Source organism: Urocampus carinirostris, chromosome 15, assembly GCF_059441175.1.
Source record: "Urocampus carinirostris isolate Australia breed hairy pipefish chromosome 15, RoL_Ucar_1.0, whole genome shotgun sequence".
NCBI classification, from domain to species: Eukaryota; Metazoa; Chordata; class Actinopteri; order Syngnathiformes; family Syngnathidae; genus Urocampus; species Urocampus carinirostris.
This window is the reverse complement of record NC_142363.1, coordinates 37,161,624-37,189,287: the sequence shown is the minus strand read 5'-3', so window position 1 is coordinate 37,189,287 and position 27,664 is coordinate 37,161,624. Positions and strand designations below refer to the sequence as shown.

The 27,664-nt window shown below is 41.1% G+C and overlaps 2 protein-coding genes across 6 annotated transcripts; one reads left to right on the top strand and one right to left on the bottom strand.

The window, feature by feature from the left end:
* Window positions 1-206: 206 nt before the first annotated feature.
* On the bottom strand, window positions 207-8,446 carry ndufaf1 (NADH:ubiquinone oxidoreductase complex assembly factor 1). 3 transcript variants are annotated; one of them, XM_088355088.1, is made up of 6 exons: window positions 7,203-8,446; window positions 6,542-6,760; window positions 5,971-6,462; window positions 2,151-2,336; window positions 2,014-2,088; window positions 207-490 (listed from the first exon to the last, which is right to left on the bottom strand). In XM_088355088.1, the coding sequence occupies exons 3-6, from the start codon at window positions 6,436-6,438 to the stop codon at window positions 350-352; spliced, it is 870 nt and encodes a 289-aa protein (XP_088211214.1). In that variant the 5' UTR covers window positions 6,439-6,462; window positions 6,542-6,760; window positions 7,203-8,446; the 3' UTR covers window positions 207-349. The 3 variants fall into 3 exon arrangements, with proteins under 3 accessions (XP_088211214.1, XP_088211215.1, XP_088211213.1); XM_088355089.1 differs by having other exon boundaries at window positions 6,542-6,703; XM_088355087.1 differs by lacking the exon at window positions 6,542-6,760 and having other exon boundaries at window positions 7,203-8,444.
* On the top strand, window positions 7,910-24,764 carry rtf1 (RTF1 homolog, Paf1/RNA polymerase II complex component). 3 transcript variants are annotated; one of them, XM_088355084.1, is made up of 19 exons: window positions 7,910-8,145; window positions 10,270-10,386; window positions 10,480-10,630; window positions 11,291-11,492; window positions 13,466-13,583; window positions 13,662-13,773; window positions 15,060-15,210; window positions 15,279-15,456; window positions 17,853-17,935; window positions 18,003-18,090; window positions 19,700-19,807; window positions 19,880-19,957; window positions 20,775-20,896; window positions 22,466-22,523; window positions 22,594-22,671; window positions 22,740-22,841; window positions 24,215-24,329; window positions 24,403-24,521; window positions 24,616-24,764. In XM_088355084.1, exons 1-18 carry the CDS (start codon window positions 8,062-8,064, stop codon window positions 24,504-24,506), a joined length of 2,049 nt encoding a protein of 682 aa, XP_088211210.1. In that variant the 5' UTR covers window positions 7,910-8,061; the 3' UTR covers window positions 24,507-24,521; window positions 24,616-24,764. The 3 variants fall into 3 exon arrangements, with proteins under 3 accessions (XP_088211210.1, XP_088211209.1, XP_088211208.1); XM_088355083.1 differs by having other exon boundaries at window positions 7,922-8,145; window positions 24,400-24,521; XM_088355082.1 differs by having other exon boundaries at window positions 7,926-8,145; window positions 24,400-24,764.
* The last annotated feature ends 2,900 nt before the right edge of the window (window positions 24,765-27,664 follow it).

The window sequence follows — 27,664 nt, the reverse complement described above, 5'->3', positions numbered from 1 at the left end:
ACTCTGACTTATTTTGCTTCTTGATGAGCAATTTGGAGCCCTGATTTTTGTGAGCCGGCTCCATTTTCTTGTGCACGGAAAAGCTCTGGGCATACACGCAGCTTAGAGGGAACATTGGCCGGATGAAATCAACCAATGGACCGGATTTGTCCCGCGGGCGGTATGTCTGACATGCCTGGTTCAGTATCATTCGAAGCAGGAGGCGGTTTCGTATGAGCTCATTTTTATTTCCCAGAGGCCAATTGCAGGAACTCCAAACACACTGTTGTTGTTTATTTTTGAATGTCAAGTGCATTCTTCAATTTCATATCTTTGAAAAAAAAAAAAGCCATTTTAATGAAGAACGCCGTCAAACTTCCGGGTTCCTCTTATAGAGCTCGTAGGCAAACTCTTCGGTGTGCGCGTGGTCTTTGAAAACGCCGATGTAGTCGATCTCCAACTGGAAGGGCCCGTCCACGTTGTCCCCCAACGTGAATGCGATGCTGTTGATCTGATCGGGTCCAGAAAATTGTCTTAGAATATTCTCCAGAGAAATACTTCCCATTTTCCTCCATTTCTCAATTGGAGCAGAAGTTGTGGACCCTAACTCTAGCCCCGACCTTATTTCAGAACCCTATCTAGACATCTATCTATCTAGACATCTATGTAGACATCTATCTATGTAGACATCTATCTATCTAGACACCTAGATCTATCTAGACATCTATTGATCTAGACATCTATCGATCTATCTATCGTTCTAGACATCTAGATCTAGCTATTAAGATATCTAGATCTATCTAGACGCTATGTAGACATCTATCTATCTAGACATCTATTTCTATCTATCGATCTAGACATCTATCTATCTAGACATCTATATCTATCCATCTATCGATCTAGACATCTATCAATCTATCTATCCATCTATCTATCTAGATATCTCGATCTATATCTATCTAGACATCTCGATCAATCTATCTATCTAGACATCTATTTATCTATCTAGACATCTCGATCCAACCAACTATCTAGACATCTATCTACCTAGACATCTAGATCTATATCTAGACATCTAGATCTATAGCTAGACATCTAGATCTATCTATCTAGCCATCTATCTATCTAGACATCTGTTTATCCATCTAGACATCTACCTATCTAGACATCTATTTATCTATCTAGACACCTATCTATCTATCTATCTATCTATCCACCTAGACATCTAACTAACTTGCATCCCAAACCCTTGCCCTACCCCTAGTTTCAAACCATAACCCTGGTTCTAAACCTATTTTAGAACTCTACATTCAGTTTAGAACCCTAACATAGGGCTTATACCCTAGTTCAGGGGTGTCAAATTTTAACTCGGGGGGGCCACACGGTAGAACAAACATTCTGTCAGGGGCCGCATTAATAGATTAGAGTGAAAGGAAAAAAGAGAGAAAGAAATAAGATAAAGAGAGAGAAAAGGAGAGAGGGTGGAACAAAAAAAGAGAAAGGGAGAAAGAGAGAGGGAAGAGAGAGAGTGTGAAAACAAAAAAGATAAAAAGAGAAATAGTGAGAGAGGGGAAAGAAAGAGAAAAAAGGAAATCCAAAGAGAAATAGAAAGAGAGAAAGGAAGAAGGGGAGAATGAGAAAAGGGGAGAAAGAGAGAAGGGGAAAGCAAGAGAGTGAGGAAAGAGAGAAAAGGAAAAAAGAAGAGAGCAAAATAAGGTAAAAGGCACAGATAGAAAGCGACAAAGAGGAACAAAGAGAGACAGGGAGAGTGAAAGAGGGAGAGATAGAGAGTGAGAGAAAAGGGGAGGAAAAGAGAGCGTGAGAAAGAAATACAAGCAGAAAATAAATCTGCCCGCATGTGGAAATGCCGGTCTCTTGTCAATATTTTCCCTAATATAAGAAAAGAGCATGCATTGTTAGGAGAATGAAGTTTGTGTTTAGTTCATGGAGTCAGATAACTCATTTGAACAATTTGCTAAACGCTACATTTGTAATTTAGTTTCCTCCCTAACACAATCTTAAGCAAATGTTTACCTTGTCCATCCAGAGAGGATGCTGATCATCCTGAACTCTCCCCCGATGCGTGAGGAAGAACTTGGAAAATGGAATCTGCGAGAAAAACCACCGTCACGTCGATGGAGATGGCGGGTAATGTCAAGTATTTGCCGTACCTTGACTTCCTGCCAGTGCGGCCCCCCTCGAGTGTACAGGAAGTAGCTGTAGACGTCGTCTTTCTGGTGCGAGAAGTAGGTTTCCGAAGCCAGGATTACCATCCAGGGACGCCCGTCGCCTCGCACTCGTAAGTGAAGCGAGTTGAAGCTCGTCCAGTCGTGATGCTTCTTTCGATCGAAGGACATCTGGAGGAGGGGTTCCAAGTTCACCGTCAATCCTTTTATTGATTGGACTATAAGGGATTTTATACAATTTGATACAAGTTACAGTTATTGAATGCAATGAAGAATTTTCGCAGAGGAGGCTTAAGTTCGATGACTGGTCGCGTCGTTCCGAGTGCGGAGTGTTTCGGCTGGGGAATTTTGATAACGGGGCACTGACGAGGGACTTAGGCCTTGAGTTTTCCTTAGACGTGGCGGCGCCTTTCGGCGAGGAGGTGGTGAAGTTGGCACCTGACCCGCCCCATGGGAGGAGTCAGCACGCCCCATGGGAGGGGCCTTCGTGACGCACCGGTCTAGACGAGGTGGTGACTAGGTGGAGGCTAGAGGTAAGATCGGGCCCAAAAAAAGCACCCGAGCCCGACGCAGGCCCGAGGGGTATTAAACCCGACCCGGACCGAGCCCGACTAATTAACTGGATTTGCTGGCCCGGCCCGAGGGGGCCCGAAATTACATATTTTATTTATAAGGAGGGGTGATTTATGATAACAAATTAAACTCTGCCTTTTGTTACAACATCTAGGCCTAAGTTAAATAAAACTGTATAAACATTTACATCATTTTTTGAGGTAGCGAAAACATTTAAGGGCGTCCGTCATTTTGACGACTTGATCATTGGGCCATAATCCACAGCAGCAGTAGTAGTACGTCCTTAAGATTTTAGCGCGGCACTATCATTGAGGGGGTGTTGACGTGTTGTGCCCTTTTCCGACTCCTATGCAAATCCCCCCCCCCCCTGATCGTATTCTATATAAAACGCTTATTAAAACAATAAAGCGAGCTAATTATAATAATTGGGAGATCCTAGTCTATATAACGCGTTTATTTAAACAATAAAGCGTGATTTTATTCCGCAAATTGCGTTTTTTAACGCGGATGAAAATGTCACCAACGTCAATGTACGCTTCCGACAAAAGCGATCGTATTCTATATAAAACGCTTATTAAAACTCTTACCAGAGTGCGTTTTCCTCGTCAGTTCTCCTCTCTTGAGTTTATCCTTAACTTCTTGTTGGTCCCACTCCATATCGGGGATACCAGGCCAAAATCACGCGAATTTGCGGAGGGGAAGATTATTAAGAGGACAGCATTCACGTCACGTCACGTGCACAGAGCATGCTCTGGCTCCGTTAAAAGCAATTACAGCTCCTTCTCCGTTTTATCCAAATTATTTATTTTATAACAAGTATTCCTTGGTCTAGTATCCATACATAGTTTAAGTATATATTTTTAATGAACATATATTTATAATTATTAATTAATTAAAAAAAAAAAAAAAAAAAAAAAAAAAGCAGGACCGAACCCGACCCGACCCGACTGTATGACTGACATTTCAGGCCCGACCCGGCCCGAAATTGCCTCGGGTTCGGGTTCGGGCTCGGGCCATGAATCTTAGCTCTAGTGGAGGCCACGTGGGGAGTTCCTGGCCTGCCCATGGGGGGGTGGCCAACCCGCCCGGCTTGTAAAAAGAACTTCAGAAGAGAGATCGGTCGTGAGAGGGAGGCTCGACGAAGACTAATTAGACTAATTCGATGTTAGGTTTAAGTCCCCGACATTTATGATAAAACGCTCTGAAATAAAAGACAAAGAGAATCTGATCCGTTTTTAGATATCTTGCAAGGAGAGGATCGAAGATTGTATACCGCCACTCTCCCAAATCACTCCGAAGAAATCTCCGATCTCTCTCCTCTTTTTACTGAGGTTCGCCCTATCGTACATGAGTCTCTACTTTCTGAAAGGAGGGGTTCTATCTAACTAGTTGAGACTGCCGTCTAACTTTTGCTACGCGGAGTTAATAAATCTTCTTTCGCACGGCCTGCTTTCCGCCCGATGATCACAGCCGGCCTCTGTTCTGGACACCTCCTTTCTTCTTTCAAGGCTTTTGGTGAAAAACAACTTGAGTTATTGCATGCACAGATTATTCCAGGTCAAGGTGCACCCATTGGTATGTGAGACAGACTGTACAAAAAACAACTCGTGGCCTTGAAGAACAGCTTACAAACTGAAAACTCTACAAAAAGGGCTGAGAACACTTATAACATATTAATGTCAACTGTAGGATAAATATATGTATATAATTCCAACATTTGGCAATAATTTGGCTAATTCGATGGAAGTCGATGAAGTAACTTAGTTAAATACTTTAAGAAAATAAATCTGCCCCCGTGTGGAAATGCCGGTCTCTTGTCAATATTTTCCCTGAATTAAGAAAAGAGCATGCATTGTTGGGTGAATGAAGTTTGTGTTTGGTTAATGGAGACAGATAACTCATTCGAACTATTTGATAAACGCTACATTTGGAATATAGTTTTTTCCCTAACACCGGCAACATCACTTTGTAAAGCTCGCCTCACAATAGATTCAGGTTGTATCTCGGTGCTCTATTCAGAGTTAGTGTCACCTTTTTTATGGCCAAATTCAAGGACTTACTTTCATAGCCATTTTTCTAAGTTCTCCAGTCCCATTCAAAGAAGCATGCATTTTTGAGAGCCACAAATATATCTGTGATTTACTAAATTTAGTGCAGGGGTGTCAAACTGGTTTTAGCTGTGGGCCACAAATGCTATAAAAAAATCTCACAGGGGCCGGACTCGTAAGTTTAAGAGAAAGAGAGAGGGAGAAAAAGAGAGGGAAAGAGAGAGCGATAAACAGATAGGGAGAACAAGGGAGACAGAGTAACAGTGAGAGAAAAAGAGAGCAGAATAGAGATATGAATGGAGAAAAAGGGGGAAATGAATATAGAGAGAAAAAGAAAGGGAAAAAAGAGAAAGATAAAAAGAATAAGAGAAGAAAGAAAAAGAGTCAGCAGGAGAAAAGGAGACAAAGTGAGGTGAGAGAGGGAGAGAGAGAGGTCAAAAAGGGAAAGAAAGAGGGTGAGAAAGAGAGAGAAAAATAGAAAGAAAGAGAATTAAAGTCTAATTTATAGAGAGAGAAAATAGAAAGAGAGGGAGACAGAGAAAAAGAAAGTTAGAAAGTGAGCGAGAAAAGAGAGAAAAAAAAAGAGAGAAAGAGAGAGTGAACAGGAGAAAAAAAAGGGAGAAATAAATAAAAAAAGTGAGTCAGAGAGACAATTGTTTTGCAAGCTTTAACTGGATTGGGTGACATCCAGTGGAAATATTTAAAACTACAGCTTATTTTCCTCTTGCGCTTCTCTCACTGTTGTCTTGCGGGCCAGGTTTAAACCATCGGCGGGCCTGATCCGGCCCGCGGGCCGCCTGTTTGGCACCTGTGTGCATTTATCAAAAAATATGATTTTTAGATCTTTAGTTAATTGCAACTAGATTTGTTTTTGAGACAAATATTTCTTTTGGGTTAAAATGACAGTCATATGTGGCTTGTATTTTCAGTTTAAGTGGTTCATGAACCTGTCCTGTAGGGGGCAGTGGCACTTCAGAGGACAACGCCATACAAACTAATGCCACTGCAATGGCAAAGTGAAGCCACCGCAGGGCAGTGTCTGCCTCGTTTTAAAGCAGACTTGACTAGATACATAGGATTCCCTCAAATCCAAACGCTTTTCCTTAAAACACAACATGAAAATTCAAGCCTTTAAGGATTTCAAGCCCCCGTACGAACCCTGTCTACGATACAAAAAGACTCACCAGTGACTGTTTGGAGCGCATGCTGCAGTAGCCGCTGTAACGCGTCTCCCCGTCCTTAGGTGGCGCCGTCTTCATCGTCCCGTAGAAAAAACCCGTTGTGTTGTTCCTCCCCAACTTCAAGTGAGCCTCGCTTTGGCCTCCTATCTCGCGATCCGAGGACACGGTCCACTGCTCCAAGCTCTCGGGCCCCCGGAACTCCCACACCACCCGGTTCTGCTCCTTCATATGCTCCACCAGGGACTTCCCATCGGGGCCCACCCAGCGTTCCCAAAACTCCTTTTGCAACAGCGCCATCTGCTTGCGGATGCCTTCCAGACCTTTGGAGAAGCTGAAGTTGATCTTCAGCCAGGGAGGTTTGTCTTCTCGGGGCTCGCCCGGTCTTCTGTAGCCGCCGCTCATGCTTCGGGCGAGGTGGCGCTGAAGGTGGAGGCATCTCGCCAGCCTCGTCCAAGGAATCATTCCGGACATTAGAATTGAGGTGGGGACAGATTACTGCAAAGAAGAAAAAAAATATCAAGGAATTAACGGAGCGTGCGCTCATTCAGAAAACAACAATGAACACTGTTCGTACGGGTGCTTGGAATCCTTAAAAGGTGGGATGCGTAGTGAAGGATTTTTATATTTGAGTGGCGGCAGTGACTCAGGAGGTAGAGTGCTCGTCTTGGGATCAAGAGATCGCAGTTCGAATCCTGGCTCCTCCGTGTTACATGTCGAAGTGTCCTTGGGTAAGACACTGACACCCCAATTACCCCCAATAAGCAGGTTAGCGCCTTACATGACTGCACGGCCGCTATTGGGAAATGTGAAGCACATTGTAAACAATTGAGTTAAATGAATGGTGGCACGCTTAATTACAAAATAAGCACGTAATACTTCAATAATAATTTAGCAAAACTGTATGTGCACTTCTTTTAAAACAAAATCTAAGGATGTCCGAATCCCCCAAATTCAGAAAAAAAATCATTGTGCAACCCACTGCACAAAGATAGCTGGGATGGCCTCCAGCACCCCCGCGACCCTACTGAGGATAAGTGGTGCAGATAATGGATGGATGCACTATGTATTAGCAAAATAACAACAACGAATCCAAAATTATTTAGAAACAGCAATTAGGCACACTTTAAAGACAAAAATGAGGTTTCAATACAAACATTTAATCCACGCCAATTAAAACTCCATCACATTTAGATTTAATAAAACATAATTCCGATAAGACATAATTTTCCACTTACCATTTGCATAGATGTTGTCCTACAATTATTTCAAGTCCTTTTTGCAAGAGGGTGATCCCTAACCCAGATAACGTTGTAGTCATTAACTAAAAACTCGTTTTAATAGTGAAAAACAGAAGCAAAAACCGCAAAGTTTGGGTGACTTTGATATAAAATACGCGAAAGACCATGTGCGTCAACTGTGCATTCCGGAAGGACTTCTTGTTTCATAGTAAAAGTTCCACTTTTTCTTAGAAATACTTTTAAAGCTTATCTTGTGTGTATTACGCGTGATGATAATAATATTAATAATAATACAACACTTTCAATATTTTCGTATGTGTGTTATTTAGTGTTTTGTTGTTCTGTTTAGAATTTATGTAGACGACTCGTGTGCACCTACGATGTGTGTCCGAAAGATCTAATCCATAATGGGCCTGCGTAGTAAATCCAGTTTCTTCGAGGATTTGATTCACCCAAAATAATCTTACAATATGAATTCAAAGCATGTCTCTTTCATTTTTTTTTTATCGAGCATTTAAAAGGAAAACTTTTTGGAGTGGGCTATGACGTCAAGATGCTTTGAGTCCGAAAATACCTCATCGACAATGCGCATGCTCCGGGGCCCAGATTGCGTTTCACCCTAAATAACTATAAATTGTGAATCAAAACCTTTTTCTTTTCGAATATTTATATTTTTGTGCAATCGGGAGCAAATTTAGATTATAGTAAGTGGATTGTGACGTCACGATTCGCGCATGCTCCCTGGCACCAGGTACTGCCCCCCCTCCCTCGCCTCTCACGAAGAACATAAGGCGACTCTGCCGCGCTAGCATAGCTATTAGCATCTTAGCCCGGGCACGTTCTCACCATTCTTACCATGGTGAACGTCAAAAAGCGGAAAGGTCGCGTCGTTATCGACTCCGACTCGGAAGACAGTGCCAGCGACGACAACCTAGACCAGGTGACGCCACTCGAAACGCGACAATATTTTCCTTAACGGGAAAAGCAAATGGATGCTAGCTGCTAGCTTATTTGGCCTCGCTCGGAGATGGAGGCAAAACAAAAACACAAACTTATTTGATGTCAACATTATACAGTGATTCTGCAAAGTAAATCCATTAACATGGGTTTCGTGAGTCTCCCCTATTTTGTCCTTAGTGAATACAAGAGCGTGTCAACAGAAGTGCATTGCTAGCCCGATGCTAACGCTAAAGGTGAAAATGTGATCGTCTGCACCCAAGCAGTAATCATTATAAATATTCGACTTTGATGTTCTTCTTGTATTCATTTGTCTTGCTTATGACATGAATGCAACTACTGCTGATGGCGCGCGGAGTCGTAAATATCGTCCCTGTGACGTCACCGACCTTCTATTTTGGTGCGTTGTTGTCAAACAAGAGCGAGCGAGTTGAGCCAGTTTCGTAATCTATCAAACGATCCACCGTTCTAAACAAATGCTTATTTAAATATCCGAGCAATTGCAGCCTCTTTCTGTGGTCAGCGACCTTTTGCAGTTGATAAGGGCCAGCAGCTTGATATGCGTATCTAAAACCATGTTACTACTAGGTTATTACAGGGTTGGAATCATTAGAAGTATGAGTGTGCCACTAAAACATCTGCTTTGCATTTGGCCACAGAGTTTACAAATACAGTACACTCCAGGGATAGAGCATGAATCCTAACTAAGGTGGGGGGTCATAAATTGAAGTGACGGCATACAGCGGAATATAAACCTGTGATGATAACCTTATGCCTTCCAAACTTGTGGTACCCCAGATAAAAAACATTAAAATAACAACCTAGTATATAGTGTAATTGGAAAGAAAAGGAGGAGTGGGAGATGATGGAATATAAACTTTCTACTTGCGAGGGTTGCCATGTCCCTCTTATAATTACCCCCTGAGTCTTGATAATTACCTTGATCATTGATAACTTATGGCCATCTTTATATTTATTGATCATCACAAGTTAGCCTAGATGGTAAGGCGCCCGCTTTGAGACTGGGAGGTTCGGGTTCGCGCCCCGGCCGAGTCATTCCTAAGACTTAAAAAGTGGTCGGCGGCGCCCTCTCTTGGCTGCGGCTGCATCGGGTCAGATGCAATCGACATTTCGTTCTGTGTACATTGTTACACAGAATGACAATACAAGGAAATTATTATTATTATTATTATTATTTTGTTTCCGTGGTTGTCATGTATTTGCTTCTCCCTTTAGCATCTCGGAAAGCTTTGGGACCCATAGCCCATAAATACAGTGCAAAAAAATGAGGGACAACTTTTATTGCTGTCTTTTTAGGTCTTTATGAAGCGAGTAATAAGAGAGAAAGGCATTGTGTGAGGGAGTTCAGTGTATCATCATTTTCTTGACACTGTGATTCAAAGCAATAGCAAATCAACAAAGAATTAGAAGTCAATAGCAGACATCTTTGACACGTAACTTGTTGTAAGCATTAACACTGCAAAGTTTTAATTTTAAAAGTTTTTGGGCAGACGTAATCATTTGTTGTTGACGTGGTCTTGTGGGGAAAATGCCGTAAACTGGGTCAGGACGAAGCATCTTATTCCAACTGAGAATTATATTTGTCTTTTTTCATTGTGCTCTCATTAGCTGGCTGTTTTGTTTCCCTTTTGTTTTTGTTTTTTTGGTCCAATTCAGCCGTAATTATTGTATATAAATTCCATTTTGAGACTACAATTAATCTAAACAATAAACAAATGCAATATATACATATTTTAGCTTTCTTACTAACAATAAAATCAAACTAAACTAATGTAAAAAGGTGTGTAGTAGTCCCGTTACAAATAATGCAAATCCATTGAATTAAGAGCACCCTTTTTGACACTTGAGGTCATAGAAACACGGCTAAAAGAAAAACACACTGCACTAAAACCAGGAATGATAAAACAATGTTAAAATCAAAATGATTTGCGTGTCAATCCCAGTACATGGGCACACTGAAATTGGTGGTCTTTCAATTGGGTTTGTAAAAAGAAAATTGAGTTAATATTGCCTGTCAGGTGCTGATTTATCTCAGAAACAGGGGGACAATGGCTATAAGTTAAAATCTTAACTTTTGAAATCTCAGGAGCTTCTGTCGCTTGCAAAGAGGAAACGGGTGGATTCCGGTGAGCAGGAAGAGCCGGTGAGCAAACCGGCAAAGGCGGCGTCCAGCGATTCGGAGACGTCGGACAGCGACGACGAGGTCGGGCAGTCCTTTAATGTTTCGTTTCACACGAAACATGGTTCTGGATGTTAATGTGTTTTTGTTGGTTTTTGTTGTTGTTGTTGTTACTAGTGGACCGTTGGGGGAACCAAAGGCAAAAAGAAAGTGAAGCCAGGAAAGGGGCCTGAGAAGAAAAATGCAACGAAGAAGAAGCTCCATAAGTCGACGGCTTCGGGAAGCTCCAATGGAAACAGCTCAGGGGAGAGCTCAGCCCCCGAGGAAGGTAATGTCAATGATGTATTTCAAAGCGACTTTGTGATTTGGGGCACCAGTGCATTAAGGGTTGACAAATATTACAACATTTTCTGGACTTTAAATCAGTTTTTCTCATAGTTTGGTCGGGGGTGGACTTGACGCCGGTGAGACGTATCTGTGAAATTATTGACACACCATTATATCCGTCCATTATCTGCAGTGCTTCTCCTCAGTAGGGTCGAAGGAGTGCTGGAGCCCATCCCAGCTATCTTCTGGCACCCTGAACTGGTTCCCAGTCTGTCGCAAGGCACACAGAGACAGACTACTCACTCGCTCATTCACACCTAGGGACAATTTGGACCGACCAATTCACTTGACATGCCCGGGGGAAATGCATGCAAGCCCGGGGAGAACATGTAAACTCCGCACAGGAAGGCTGGTAGCTGGGTTCGATCCCATGACCTCAGAACTGTGCCGCGGACGTGATAACCACTCAGCCGCTTGTCGCTTGTATCTCCCCAAAAAAATCCAAATATTTTTCGCTTCCTTGGGTCAGAAAGGTGCCCGGCCCCTGTTTTGTATAATTAATGCTATACAGGCACATTGTGGATTTTGCATATCGCGGAGTGGTCTGGTCCCCATTTACCGCAACAAACCAGGGATTACAATATCTTTCCCCCCAACTCAGGCGAGGTGTCGGACTCCGAGAGCAACAGTTCCTCGTCCAGCTCGGACTCGGATTCGTCGGAGGACGACGTCTTTCGGGACGGCTACGACGACGATCTGATGGGCGACGCCGAGGACCGAGCCCGCTTGGAGCAGATGACGGAGAAGGAACGCGAGCAGGAACTCTTCAACAGGATCGAGAAGAGGGAGGTGCTTAAGAGACGGTGAGATTTGGTTCTTCTTATCTATTGTGTTTGTCAAAATATGATACTTTGGGTGGATTAACATGATCACCTACAACTGAAAACCACAATGAAGGTCTCGTTTTGGAGTTCAGGGAGAAATGGGGAGTTGCTTATATGCACGAAGTTGTTTTGGTGTTTCTGGTCAATGTGTTTTTTATAAAAGGGTGACTATATTCTACTATCTCTGGTTCAAAGCGCTCAATCCTTTCCTTGGATACATCTGAGAAGAAGTTTTTTCCTTGATTTGGGTTGCAGCTTGCTCTTTAGCGTGAAATGGTGGCTCCTCAAGTCAGTCCACTTGAGAACCAGAGGTTTAGAGCTAGGGTCTCTCACGTGGTGGCCCCCTAAGAATTCCTGAATCTCTCTTGCGGACAGGTTCTGAAAATAGCTCACCAGTGAGGGGTTGTTGTGGTTTTCTATTCAATTTGTTTTCTAACTGTTTTGATGGTTGACTTCTAATACTTACAATAACGTGGCTTCTGAAAAAGTAGTGGCGCCTGGTTTAGAAGTAGTTGAGTTTCCCTAGTGAAAATTGATAATTGTTATCAGTAAGGATGACCGCCTGGAGTAACATGAATTTGAGTTAAGGGCCATTTTGGTTTCACTTTAGGTTGTTTTTTTTGCAGAGGAGTCAGGATGATAAACACAATTCATTTGATTTTATTGTTTATTTTTTTCCATCTGGTGATAGTCCCTATACGATATCTTGGCAATGCATGAGGGGGAAAAAAGATCCAGTTTTCTCCATGTGCGTACAGACATTCTATGTACATATTCCATCTTACATTCGTTTATCAATAGACCACACACATTGTTTTTGAAACCCAAAGGTTTTAAGCTAAGCAATATCTTGTACCCCTTTTTGAAGGACTCACATTGAGAATATGTATTAGACAAAATTCAAAATGCGAAAGTGATTTCTATTGATGTTTGACATTTAATAAATATCAAATAAAAAGCAACAGCATAAGATAGATATAACGTTAACATTTTTCGAATGTTGGCATAGTAGACATAAATGAGATCGATTGGTGAAATAGTTCATGAAAGATTTATTTTTATGATTGTGGGCACAAAGAGACACCTCAACATTTTATTTTTATCAGTGCGGTACGACCGTATTTTACAGGCTGAAAAATACCCACAAAAATTGCCAGAAATCCCTACGTGCGCCTTATAATCCAGTGCGCCTTGTCGTCTGGATAATTCTGAAGTTTAGAATTTGTGTTAAGAAAATAGAATTCTAAAATTGGACGTGCAAAAGAACTCTACATCACCTAGGCAAATTCCAAGAGCGGTGGGAAAATCTGTACTTTGCAGAAGTGATATACTCTTCTCTCATTTTCCAGGCTCTTTGTTTTTAAGATCAGTGAAAGATCCATCCATTATCTGCACCGCTTATACTCAGTAGGGTCGCGGGGGTGCTGGAGCCCATCCCAGCTATCTTCGGGCAGTGGGCAGGGGACACCCTCAACTGCTTGCCAGCCAATCACAGGGCAGACAGGGACAGACAATTCGCTCCCTCATTCCCACCTATGGACAATTTAGACTGGCCAATTCACCTGACATGCATGTCTTTGGAATGTGGGAGGAAACCGGAGTGCCCGGAGGAAACCCACGCAAGCACGGGGAGAACATGCAAACTCCACACAGGAGGTTCGATCTCATGACCTCAGAACTGTGCCGCACACGCACTGACCACTGCGCCGCCGTGCTGCCCTCAGTGAGAGATATTTGCTTTATTTTCCGGTCTGTAAGGTGCTTCCCCCCTCATGAGGAACCCATGAAAAAATTGCCAGAAATTCGAAAGTGCCCCTTATACTCCAGTGCCCTTTATATATAATCTGGAAAATACGGTACTCGTTGTAGTTTTTGTTGGGCGGCTTGGATTAAAAAGCCCGGCAGTTCAAAGTTTGCACACCATTTTTCACTCGACACGTGTTTTCATAAAGGTTCGAAATCAAGAAAAAGCTGAAGACGGCAAAGAAGAAAGAGAAAGAGGAGAAGAAGAAAAAGCAGGAAGAGGAGCAGGAGAAGCGCAAATTATCTCAGGTCCAAGACACACAAGTGGTGAGTTCTAAATCATAAGAATTGTTTTTGAAAGAATTGTATGAGCCGTTCGTGTTGTGTGTCCTGTTATATTTGTAGGTGATGTCCCACAATAAGGAACGGCGGTCCAAGCGCGACGAGAAACTGGACAAAAAATCTCAGGCCATGGAAGAACTGAAAGCCGAGCGAGAGAAGAAGAAAAACAAAACGGGTTAGTGGAATTTGTCTATTTGTCATTTCGTAAATAAAGCGTGCGTGATCTGGGACCCGTCGTGGTGTCAAAATATTTCCTTCATCGAAATAAAACTTCTCTCGCTTCAATCGCAAACTTGACTTTAGTTGATGGAGTATAAATGATATCACTCAACTAAAGCTGACATGTATGACCACCCTCTTTGTACCAGGGAAGCCCAAAGAGGATTTTGCCAAGTTAGCTTGTCCCTCTGAGGCTTTAAGCACGATGCGGCAACTTACCACACACAACTGAGCCGAGGCCTGTCCCGTTCCACTTTTTGGCCCTCTGTTTCCTTTTCTAGCCACTTGGCTGCAGGCTATCGTTTGCTGCTAGACGATATTGTCGGCTGCTTCGTGTAAATAAAGCTTGGTCTTGCTATCTTTTACTTGTAATTTATTCATGTACAACGTGTTATACAGTATATGTGCCACGATTGTTTTAAAAAATAGCGCTGACCACAATCGCAAAACTCTAACATGCGGCCTACGGGTCGGATCAGGCCCGCCCAGGATTTCAATCCGTCCCGCGGGGAAAATGAGCTGCAGTTTTAAATCTGTTTACTGGATGTTACCCGAGGCAGGCCAAGTCACTCTTCTGATCACTCTTTCTCTCTTCCCCTTTCTCTTTTTTCCTTTTCTATTTATATCTCACTTTCCTTATCGTTCATTCTTTTGATTACTTTATTTCAAGCCCTTTTGTCGTTTCCTTTTTCTCTCGCATTTTCTCCATCTTGCTTTCTTTATCTTGCTATCTTCTCATGTTTTTCTTTTTATCCCTCTCTTTGTTGCTCTCTCTCCCCCTTTCTGTTTTTCTTGCTTGATAGTGTTACAGCTCGGGCTAGAAGCTAGGGTCTGGGCTTCAAATAAGGGGTTGAAGCTAGATTTGAGTTTACAAAATAGGATTGGGGATAAGATTAGAAACCAAGGTTTAGTCTCCTTATCGGGGTTTAAAACTGAATGAAGGATTTCAAAATAAAATGAGAGCTAGGGTTTGGGCTGTAAAATGGGTTTTTAAACAGATTTTAGGGTTCCGAGCTAGAGTTAGGGATGGAAACAAAGGTTTGGGCTCCCGTTCGCTGGATCCCCTCTTTTAATAGTACTGGAAACATTTTAGAGTGCTTGAATTTGGCCATTAAAGGTGTATAAACCCTAATATCTTGATTTTGTTTTGAAAAATATCTGTTATCAATTTCTCGCCATATCACCCATTCCTAAACGTGTGTCATTTATGATTTGAGCCTCGTTTCCTTTTCTCGTGTTAAGCGGAACTTCTGGCCAAACGGGAGCCTCTCAAGACCAGCGAGGTGTATTCGGACGACGAAGAAGAAGAAGAGGAAGAAGACGACGACGACAAGTCTTCCGTCAAGAGCGACCGCAGTTCGCGCTCTTCCTCCTTTGACGACGACGACGACGAGTGAGTGTCGCCCCCCGGTGGCGGCAAAGTGCCTTTGTGAAATGAAAACGAGTGTGGGCGTTCCACAGAAAAGAAGAAACTCCGCCCAAATCGCAGCCGGTGTCCCTGCCGGATGAACTGAACCGGATCCGGCTGTCGCGGCACAAGCTGGAGCGCTGGTGCCACATGCCCTTCTTCGCCAAAACCGTCACCGGCTGTTTCGTCAGGATCGGCATCGGGAACAGCAGCAGCAAACCCGTCTACAGGGTAACGTTTCCCCTCGCAAGAAAATGGACATCGTGTTTGCACCCTTCACTCAGTTCTATTCATCACACTCACTCTTTTTCTTTCTCTTTTTCTCACATGATGCAGTGTTCATTTGAGCTGTGAAAAGTGATGGGTCCCGGGGACTCGCATGCTCAAAAATCTATGGGTCCCGACAGAGATCTATGGCTCCCCAAAATTTAGTCTTATCCAGGTTGAAATTGTAGATCGGCGACAAATATATAATATAAATCTATATATTCATTCAGTTTTAATCATCAAATTATTTTATTTTCCGCATCAAATTATTGTTGGTAATATACCGTATTTTCCGCACTATAAGGTGCACCGGGTTATAGGGCGCACCCCGAAAAAATCGTTTTTGGTCCTATATCTTCCATAGATAAGGCGCACCGGATTATAAGGCGCTACAATGGGAACGTGGACAAAACAGTCAGATGATTCAGTCCAACTGATTACCCCCTTAACATTCCCAAAGCTTGCAAAGACTCAAATACGTGTCGAGAACACCCGCGGATGCGGTGTCCGTACGATGTCGCTCAATTGCATCATTTCAAATATCATTCCGAAGGTTAAAGTCTTGGGATTCAAGAAACGCCAACCATTCCTTAGTTTCTATTTTCTTTTTCGCTCGCAACTTTACTGTGCATATGACGATAAACACTTGGAATTGAGTTTAATTTAAAAATTGACACTCCATTCCATCCATTATCTGCACCGCTTATCACAGAAACATCGCGTTCAGTCTGAAACAAGATACAGGGACGATATAAAACCCGGAGTAGCTCACCGAAGTCGTTGTGTTCATAATAATGTGCAGCCAATGTCCTCTTAAATCCGTGAGTGCAGTAAATCCAGGAGAATAAAATATTTACGAATACAGAATAGAAAAAAATGCTTTCTGTGTGCCGTCAGCCACGTGCTATACGCATTCATCTTTTTTGGCCAATTGCAGGCTTTGTTTTACAGCTTAAGCCTATGCCAGCCTGTAAATCAAGTCAAGTCAAGTCAAGTCATTTTTATTTGTGACGCCCTAAATCATGAAGAGTCTCAAAGGGCTTCACAGATTATTACACTATATTACACAGACTATTTTTCAGCCGCTGAGAAAAGTAGGTTATTCATATGCTATGGTGTAGAAGTGAGTTTTAAGTTTAGATTTATAAAAAGGATCCACCCCTTGACCTCCGAATAACTTAAGCCAATAGTGATCGATTCAACTGATGATTGACACATCTTTTTCTGCCAATTGCAGGCTTTATTTTACAGCTTACGCCTATGCCAGCCTGTAAATGATAAAAAGGATCTGCCCCTTGACCTCCGAATAACTTTAGCCAATAGTGATCCATTCAAATGATGATTGACACATTGGTTAGCCAATGAAACGCCGGTAAATAAATCGCAGCATACACCGCGTACTACTTGGCGTTCGGGGGAAAATCTAGTCGGCAAACTTAATGTTGATCCATAAATAAGGCATACTGTATTATAAGGCGCATGGTCAACTTTTGAAAAAAATAAAGGCTTTTAGGTGCGCCTTATAGTGCGGAAAATACGGTACTGATTAAAGGGATAACCACAAACCTGTCTTTTTTTTTTTTCTCCTTTTTATACTTCCTTTTTTTCTTAACTTCTTTATACAACATAATTCGTAATATCAATCATCAAAGCAAGTGAGCTGTTGGAGAGCCGGCTCTTTTTAATGAGTTGAGCCAAAAAAGCCGGTTCTCTAAAAAAAGACTTCCTTTCACTACACAACGAGATCTTGTTGGCCTAGATCAGCGTGCAGACGATAACTCGAACTGCGAGACCAAAACAACAATGGCGGATCTGCCTGAAGAAAAGTTTGGAGTGCAGTAAATCTTTGTTTTAAAAAAAAAAAGTAAAAGTAATAATGACAATTTTGTGGCAAAAAGGTTGCGTCCCGGGGACGTACGTTGATTTGAGACGATGCGTCCCCAGCAAAAATGATGCGTCTAGGACGCGGGCAAACGAGAACACTGATGATCTCTTTCCTTTTGTCTTTTTCTCACTTTTTTCAATTTCTCCTTTTCCATCTTTTTTCTTTCTTGCTCCTCCTTGTTTTCTCTCTTTCTCCTTTGAGATCTCTAAATTTCTTCTCTGTCTTCCTTGTTTTGTCTTTCTTTTTATCGCTCCTTTCTTTTTCTCTTTCTCTTTTAACTACTAGTCTGGCCCCTGTGAGATGATTTTTGACACACTATTATATCCATGAGATTGACACACCTGCCTTAGTTGTAATGGCATGTGCTTAAATAGTCCGATGCTCTTTATATAGGAAACATATTTCGATGTTGAATCTTGAATGCGTTGCGCCTTATAGCCTGGAAAATACGGTACTTATAAGAAGGCGTTTACAGGTAGCTGAAATTACGGACGTGGTGGAAACGGCAAAAGTCTACCAACTGGGCACCACGCGGACAAACAAAGGCTTACAATTGCGGTAGGTGGACCGGTGAAGTCGGACACCCGTTTCCATGGCGATGAGTGCCCATTCCATTGTTCCCCAGGCACGGCGGAGACATGCGCGTCTTCCGGCTGGAGTTTGTGTCCAATCAGGAGTTTACGGAAAACGAGTTCATGAAGTGGAAAGAGGCGGTGAGTGGATTTTCATTTCGTTTATCGGTCACCTTAGGGAAATTCAGTTCCACCGACTGCACCGGGGGGGAAACTAGCAGGCATGACATTACAAGAGCAGCAGAATGACAACCCAAATGACAGTGCACGATTTTGGGGAAAAAGACCTAACTGTGATAAAACTATAAGATTTTTAGAGTATTGCTTCCTTCATGATTAAGACGCAATACGCGGCTATTTCGAATTAACTCAGGTGGGATACCGTGAACACTACCTGCTGGCCGAGTCGGTTACCACCAATGTTCCCTGTCATTTTCTTTACGAGTCTGAGCGTTCACACAAAGTCGGTGAGCAATGCTTGAAATAACAGTGAGCAACCATAATCCCAAGTGTGGCAACTAAGTCATTATCAAACATGTCCAAAACTTCATCAAGTTACATTTTGCTGAGTTTCCGGCAATGCAAAATTATTTTTCTCTTTTGAATGAATTGACTCATGTACTATTGCAAAGGTTGTACGGCCTACAAACGAGATATCCATTCCTTTTTTTTCCAGATATATTTTGTCGCGTAATATTAACATTTTTGGGGGCTTATTGAGTCGGTTGCAAGATACAGAACGATACTTAATAACATATTTTAGTGGAAGTACAATGTTGGTGACAAGATTCACTTGATATCAAAATTGGAATGGAAATTATTTGAATGCAACACAAACTTTTTCTTCTTTTTTCCGTGTTTTTTTTCTTCTTTTTTAAAAATTCCTATTTTTTCCTAGCTATTTCTTTTCTTTCTGCCTTTTTTTTTCTAAATGTTTCCTTCTTTTTTCCTCTTCCTTTTGTTTCTTTTTTTCTCAGCTTTTCACAACTTTTTCATTTTGGTATTTTTTTTTCTTTTTCGTTCTATTCCCCTCTTCCTTTAAGTCATTGTGTGCATAATTTTACATAATATTTGGTCATTTTGGGATTAAAGTAGCAAAAACAACCTAAAGAGCCGGTTCCTTTGAGTGAGCTGAGCCGAAGTAGCCGGTTCTCGAAAAACTCTACTTACTTTACTCCACTTCGTTCTACTTCGGCTTGATTTCCAAATACAGCATTTAGAACACAACGTCAGGGGAACCCGTGTATTTTTACCTTCATGCAGTGTAACTTTGACTTAATTTGCTTCTTAAGTAGTAATTTTGAGCCCTCATTTTTGTGCGCAGCTTAGAGGGAAAATAGGTTACCACCGAACTAGATTCCGAAATAAATCAATTTAATTTAAAGAGATTTAATGGTAGTGGGTTGAAGTGTTGGATTCGCCTTTTTTTTTGGTCCGTGGTACGTTGATCAAAAGTGAGTTTATTGTCCATTGTTATTCCCACGTGTCCACTGTTTTAACTGTTTGTTTATGAGGTAGGGGTGAGGGTGGGTTGAACAATGTCACTTTGTTGTTTTGTTTTACCTACATCGATTTGGAGGTGAGCAACTGTGCTCGATTCCATGAAAGGATTGATTGTGCTACGGTAGTTTTAGGCGGATTGACTGTTAAAGACTAGTGCAGAAAAGGCTAAGTATTCTGTGTTTTTTAGACATGTTGTAGTGGGCAAAACGGATGCCGGCTTTATTTTGTAACATCATCACGTGTGCAGATGATCATCGCCAACATGCAAGTGCCCACGCTGGACGAGATCACCAAGAAGGAGCAGTCCATCAAAGAAGCCATGAACTATAAGTTCAACGACAAAGACATCGAAGATGTGAGTCCTTCTTTATCTCCCGTTTTCCCGAATCTTTCAAAATAAAATCTTGTTTGCCGTCTCCTTCCGCAGATCGTCAAAGAGAAAGACCGATTCCGAAAAGCGCCGTCCAACTACGCCATGAAGAAGACTCAATTATTGAAAGATAAGGTCAGTCGCGTCTTTTTTTTCTTTAATTCCATATTTTCTACAATAATTAATAATGGTGGGTTGTAAGTTCAAAATATTTTTAATAAAACATTAATCTACAATAAATTAATTAATTTATTCCAAATATTTAATTAAAAATGCCCTTTTTATTTTATAGTTGGAAATGATGATGAATTCCATGTTGATCAAATTATTTGAAAAATATTTTCTATTTAAAATAAAAACATAATTGCCATTTTGTGTTTTACTATATTTTAGCTTTTTCCCCCTGTTCCTTTACAAAATATTATTGGGTCATTTTTTTTTACTTTTTGAATGATCATATTAATGAAGTCAGAGTTGATATTTTAGTATTATAATAATTATTGACTTTTCAGTCAAACTAAAAAAAAAAGATCTTTTTTTTCAAATTGAGCAACTAACAGTCTTCTAACAAAATAAGTGAATTAAAGGGTTCACCCCGTTACTTCTAATAGCAGTTAACGAAAAAGAAATTGTTTTCTGCTGTTACCTACTGATATCAAAGAATACTACAGTTACTTTATGTTACAGTTTATCAGCTGTTTCCCGGCGAATCGCGTTGATACTCGACAGCCGGAATTATTTTGTGAAAGTTGATCAGAAATATGGCTTAAAATCACTCAATATTATATCTAATTGGAATCCCTGTGTAAACGGGAGTAAATTTAATGATTTTGCCTATCAAGTCCAATATTGTCGTTTGATTGTTCCCGTAACATGCCCTCCACTACATGGATTACTTGTGCTTGCATATTTTTATCAATGTGTTTAAATAAATGAGATCCCTCCCCCGAAGGCCATGGCTGAGGAGAGCGGTGACGGCGACAAAGCGAAAGTCATCCAGGACGAGTTGAACGAGCTAGAGGAGCGGGCAGAAGCGCTGGACAGGCAAAGAACCAAGAACATCTCCGCCATCAGGTTTGAAAAATTTGATGTACAGTAGAGCCCCGGGATACAACGTGAACCAGTTTTAGTGGGGAATGCAAAGTGAAATTGCTTTGTAGTTTGGTGTAGACACCGTTCCCAACTAGCCTTCCGAACCTTTGGTACCCTAGGTAAAAACGTGATTTTGTTTTTGCTTCTCTCTTTAGCATCACTGCTAGTTTCGGATCCATAGCCAATAAATGCAGTACAAAAATACAGTATTGCCAATGGGCAACGTCTTTATGTTGAATGGTCAATGTCATATATTGGTAAATAATTAATATAGTATAGGTGTGTGATCTATATATATATATATATATATATATATATATAATCTCAATATATATATATAATCTCAATATAGTACAGTTAAGGAATTTGGAAAGCAATTTGTGGACTTTTTTCGTATTAAACATCACATGCTTCGTTTTCATGGTTACCATGTTTTGCTTCATAGCCAATAATTACAGTATGGTATTACACTAACGTGCAAATTCTTTACAAAGTGCCAGAGAATCTGAACTTAAATGAAGAAAGAAGAAGTCATCGTGGAGGGAATTCAGCCAAAAGCATACCAACGTTTTCATGACGCAAACCGATGGCAGACGAGCATTTTCTAAAGTTGACCAATAACAGACAGAAATCTGAAATATATAATTCTTCATATGCGCAAAAATTTGTTTTATAAAATACGCTGTCCTGGGGTCCACTTCACTACATAATGATATCAGGAAAATTTTATTTTTTACCCTTCCTTCAGGCACCAACACTGCAAAGTTTTTGGCTGGGGAAATATCCCTCCATCCATTTTTGACCCCTTTGAGTGTCTGCAACAAAAATACAAAATTGTACTACAAAACTAAATATCAAATCTAATGCATAAAAACAGATCTAACATATTATTTTGTCTACATTCTGGTTATAAAAAATACTATGAAAATTCTACTACAGTCATACTATGATACAAAAATACTATTACAGAAATATTACAACAGAAATACTACAGTAACATTAAAAATATACAAAGATACTAGTATGGGAATACTTTCAAATACTTGTACAGAATTACAATAAAAATACGTCTACAGTAAAAGTAATATTAAAATACTGCTACATAAGTAATACGACAGAAATACTACAAAATGCTAGTACAGTAATATTACAGATAGACCACAACAATTTGACTGTAGCAGAAATACTATGACCCGGTGCTAGTCAAATGGACTGAACCATTTCAAGGCAGTGGAGAATGTCCAACGCTACGTTGTCCACATTTTCGTTTTGTTTTGCTTCTTTTTTTTTCCCTTTAATTTTATCGAGCGTCATTCATCCTATTTTAGCCTATCCTGTCCTTTCGTAAGGAAAAACGAGTTTTAAAAATGCTGAAACTGGCCGGTCACGCCCATGTGTTGAACACCGCAGGGCGCTTAAGAGCACTCACTAGGCAGAACATTCTTATTCCACACCGTAAAGTGAAAACGTCATAGGGCGGGGGAGCCATATCTCGGGGGAACTACTTTCCGTTGACGGCTCCTCCGTAAATCCTTCATTCTTGTTCCGCAGCTACATCAATCAGAGGAACAGAAGCTGGAACATCGTAGAATCGGAAAAGGCTCTGGTGGTAGGTGACCTGGACCTTGGGGGAAACCAAAGAAAGAAAAAATCACATGCGTTGGTTCATGTTCCCGCAGGCGGAGGGACAAAACGCCCGAAACCAACAAATGGATCCGTTCACTCGGAGACAATGCAAACCCACCATGGTGTCAAACGTAAGTCTCTCTCACTGACTTAATATCTTCTATAAATTCATCCCTTTCTATCTGGGTGCACTCCAAAGGCCAGAGACCCGTCGGTGCACGCCGCCATTTTGGCTCACCTCAACCAGAAATACGGCTCCGGATCTGCGCCGGACCAACCTTCTCTCGAGAAGAACAAACAGGTCAGAGAAGGGGGGACGTGACTTCCTGTCTAGGTCACGGCACTCTGCTAGAGCATGGGCTCTCTGACCCATTTCGAGCTGCGGAACCATTTTTTTGATGTATTCGCGCAAAGGGCACCCACTTTCTGAAATCAGACCATATCTTGTACTTCTTACTGGTTTATTTCCAGGTTAATTATTGCAAGTAGAAAACAGAGAGGGAAAAAAGATGGAGGGAGAGAAAAGAGACAGTGAAAGTAAGAGAGAGATGGGAAGGAAAGGAAGGAAGATCGAAATAGGGAGAAAGAAAAAGAAAAGACAGAAAGAGGAAGATAAAAAGCAAAAAAAGAAAAGAGAGAGAAGTAGGACATAGGCTTAGTTTGACTCAGTCAACCCCACAATGACCTAGTACTGGTGGTTCTTGTTTAGCCACTCGCGTCATTGAGATCTGTGATTCGGGTTCCATTGCAGCCTTGTCATCCTGGAAGGGGGATGACCTCATGTGCGTTCCCTTCTCAAGGTTTCTTCATTTTCCTCATGTTGAGGTTTTTGAGTTTTTTCTTGCCCTCATGTAGGTTTTAGATCAGGGGATGCTGTCATAATAGTCTGTAATAGTAGTCTGTGATTTACAATAATCAGACTCTTTGTGATTAAGGGCTATACAAATAAACATGACTTGACTTGGCGAACTCATTCTTTTAATGTTTCATTTTAAGTTGTTCCTTTGCTAGTCTTTCATAGCTGCTTCCAGCAGCTCTGACCAACTCCAGCGAATGGCTCTTTTCAGCCGCTCCGGGTGTAGAAAGCCTACTCGGGCTTTTGTTGTCGCTTGCCATCTATGTCTGGCAGAATTTCATCACATCCACTACACAGCATCTTCTCCAAACGGAAGAGCAGCTTCAGCGACAGACTGCTGTCACAGTCTTGTTCCACAGACAGACTCATCTGCCATGAGGCTCTTTAACTCCACCCGGTGGAGTAAAAGCCCACATTAAACCACCCCCCCACATTGCATGTGACCCTATTTTTATGACAGTGTGTATTTGATGTAGCACTATCTAAATACTCTCTATTAACACGTTACATTGGGTATTTATGTATTATATTCCTTTTACTTTATTATTGTTTTATTTTCAACACAAAGATACTGCTGGAAGTGTGAATTTCCCTACCAAGATGAAGAAAGTATCCATCTATCTATCTAAATTCAGTGGTCACACGTGAATTTGGGAGTATGATTTTTGATACATGGTATCGTTTGGGCTTCCAATGCATACACTTATTCTAAGCTACAAGGACCTCTAGTGGTAAATGATTACACACTGTCACTTTAATATTCTCTGGTCTTTTTTTATTTATTTTATTTTTTTATTTTTTTAAAATCTTTCTCCTAGGGCCCTACGGACCCAAAGGACAAAGACGTCACCAAGCCGACGACCGACCTCTCGGAGGACCTGTTCAAAGTTCACGATTTCGACGTGAAGATCGACCTCCAGGTTCCCAACACGGGTACGTAGGGAACCCCGGCGCCGCCGCGCTAATCAGCCGTGCTAACTTGTCCGCCGGTGCCGTTCGCCAGAAGCAAATTCCCTGTCGGTCAGCTCCAACGTCCACCCGGTGAAGGACGGCGCCCCCCGCCGATCGCTCAACCTGGAGGACTACAAAAAGAGGAGGGGGCTCATCTGAAGACTGTCAAAGAGAGTGAGAGTGCTCCAGTGACCACCAGACTTTTTATTCTAGGACAAACTGATCCGGACTCTCTATATATCTATTTTTCTGCTTTTTTGTTTCAAAGTCTTCTCTGTCATGAGAAGACCTTGGCGCAGGATTACACTCGACTCCCAAAAATTTTCTACAGCCCCCATGACGACAACGACGCTTGTCAAGTTTCTCCTCCGATACGAAGAGAGCGGGTACGTCATGACATCCGTCACTTTATACACGCTTTGAAACGGAACAGAGGTTAAAAAGGAATTCTCGGGGTCTCTTAATTCCTCTCGTTCGTGTTGTTCGGTTGCTTAAAGAAAGGAAACGTAACAACGAAACTTTGTTCTTCTCTTCCAGAGCAGATTCTATTTGTTATTGTCCATAGTCGGTTTCTGTATTGATGTGGCATGCCTTGTACATATGCATTCGGGAGTGAATTGAGGAGGGGGGAAATAAAAAGGCGCTGTTTCTTAAGAATTTGTCCCATTCTTGATTTAACTGGAACATTGTCTTGCAAATAGTGTATGTATTTAAATGACTCTTAAGGTTCGAGAATAGACTAGAATATACCTTTATTGTCATTTACCTCAAGTGTGTCTCTTAACAGCATCACCGCCTATCTATCTTACTCACAAATAAAATAACTTTTTAACCAGCTAATGAACCAAGAAGATCAAATGCTTACCTAACAATTCAATCGAGCAACTAACAAAATACATTATTAAATCAGTTCTTATTTAGCTAATCAAGTATTTCCATGGGTATCCAGTAATTGGAACTTGAATTTAAACAACATGTCTTAGAGGTAAGACCTTGAGCTCAAGCCCGGCCCGAAATTCGGGTTTAATAGTTGGCCAAAATCCCTTACCACCTCTCATGTCCTCTCAAAAGTTTTTTGGGAAACGAGTATTTTCAAGAAACTTAGCAATGAGTCGTCACCAATACTTAAAGGTGGGGTGCTCATTTGAGAATTTAAGGTTGCAATTATGACTTTAAGCCAGGAGATGGCAGCGGAGTCACACATAATGTGTGTGCATTTCTTAGACACGCCCGAATAAACTCTTCTACTTTCATCTTTATGGGGGTTTGTTCCGCCCCGGACTGGCCTGATAAAAGAAAGCTAAAAGCAGATAGGCGCGAAGAAAAATAAATTGTAAGGGCTCTTTATAGGAGCTACTTCAGCAAATAGCATATTAAAACTTCTTAGGTACTGTCACTGTATCCTGGGGTTGATGTGCATTCTTGTAAATTATGAATATGTAATTGTCACCCTTACAGCCTACAATAGTCCACATTCTGCTCGAAACAGTTATACTATTGCATACGAGTAATTAAGCATTTTAGGAGGAGATCAAGGTTCTGACAGACAAGCTGAAAGAGGGTGTCGCCATATGCAGGCAATACACAAAGAGGTAAGTATTAGTTTCAGGAGCGAGCAGCAGCAAGTCAACTGCAGGAGAGAGAGTGGGAAAGGTGAGATGGCACAACATTCATTTGGACAGGTAACTTAAAATTAGTTTTATCTGGTTATATCAGTATCAGAAATATTTTATTAACACTCCACTTATTGAAACATGAATATTTTGTTTGTTTGTTTGTACATGATTCAATTGTTTGTTTGTTTGTAAATGATTCAAATTGAATCTTTTCTTCCGGCGCCGTCACGAATGGCAGCCACTCCAGCAGCTCCCGTGTTATTTTCGATTGTTCTCGATTGTTCTCAGCTCAGGGATGCTGCTGGAAATGTGAATTTCCCTTCGGGGATGAACAAAGTATCTATCTATCTATCTATCTATTGTTACAACATGGGTTGAACATATTGTGACACCAAATTGGACGTGGCACTCCAGTTTCACATTTAACAGTGAGGATAAAAGAAAACAAAGAAGATAAAGGAACAAAGAAGATAAGGTTATAATTTACACAATTTAAAGGAACAAAAGAACAATGCGTACATGCAATACTTATCTGTCATATTTGTGGGGTCCTTTCATTAGATTTTCCGCATAGATAGATAGATAGATAGATAGATAGATAGATACTTTATTCATCCCCGAAGGGAACATATGTTGTTTGTATTTTATATTTTGCTCATTTATTAACATTTGTAGGAATTATTTATATTAAAAATGTTGCGCAAAAAAAAGAAAACAACTTAAACAAACCAGGCATGGTTTGGGGTATATTTTGTGGGGTCCTTGAATTCGTTTTTCCGCATTTGTTGCTGGTACTTTACATTTGGTCCTTTTTGTTAACGTTTCTAGGAATAACGACACACATAATTCGAAAACCTGCCATGCTTTTAGGCACATTTCTGGGGTACTTTTATTCGCTGTTTCACATTTGTTCCGTTTACTATATATACTCTTTGCTCATATTACCGTTTCTATGAATTAAATAGTTGTATTAAAAATGTTATCATAAAAATACTTTAAAAAAACAGGCATGTTTAGGGGACATTTGTGGGGCCTTGGCATCAGATTTTCCTTGTCAACGGATTTTTTGGGTCGTTTTGTAAAATGACTAACAGAATTCCCCGAAGAAGCTGGTATTTTACTCCAATTGAAGTCGTGATTCCTGACATTTAACCACTAGATGGCTCTGTGTTGTCACGTACAAGCGAGGGCTAGTTATAATTATAACATTGTGTGGCAACAGGATGCCAGACAAACATTGCACCGACTTAAGTGGGGATTCCAAGTTTTTTTTGTACCACTAGGAGGCACTAAATATTACACACTGCCCCTTAAAAACCATTTAGAAAAATTCATGCAATACTATGTCCAAAATGTATTTTGTGCTAAAAATGGGTCACAACAGGCATGGTTTTTGGCCACACGTGAGCTTCCCCACCTTTTTTTTAACGGGTAATTGAACCAAAATGACTTCCGTATAAACTTTTCACTGCATTGTGGTGTTAATGTTAACACCAAACGGTACAAACAATCCATATAACAACAATCCAAATAAACAAAGATGTAAAGTAGAACAGATAAGTTTCACAGATATCCCCAAATATTTGCAAATATGACTTCCTTTACGGTTGTGGGAAAGCTTTGTAGACAAGATGTATTTTCGGCGTGGGCCCCTTTATATTTTATTATTGTTATTATCTTGTTTCTTTTTTTCAATACCTG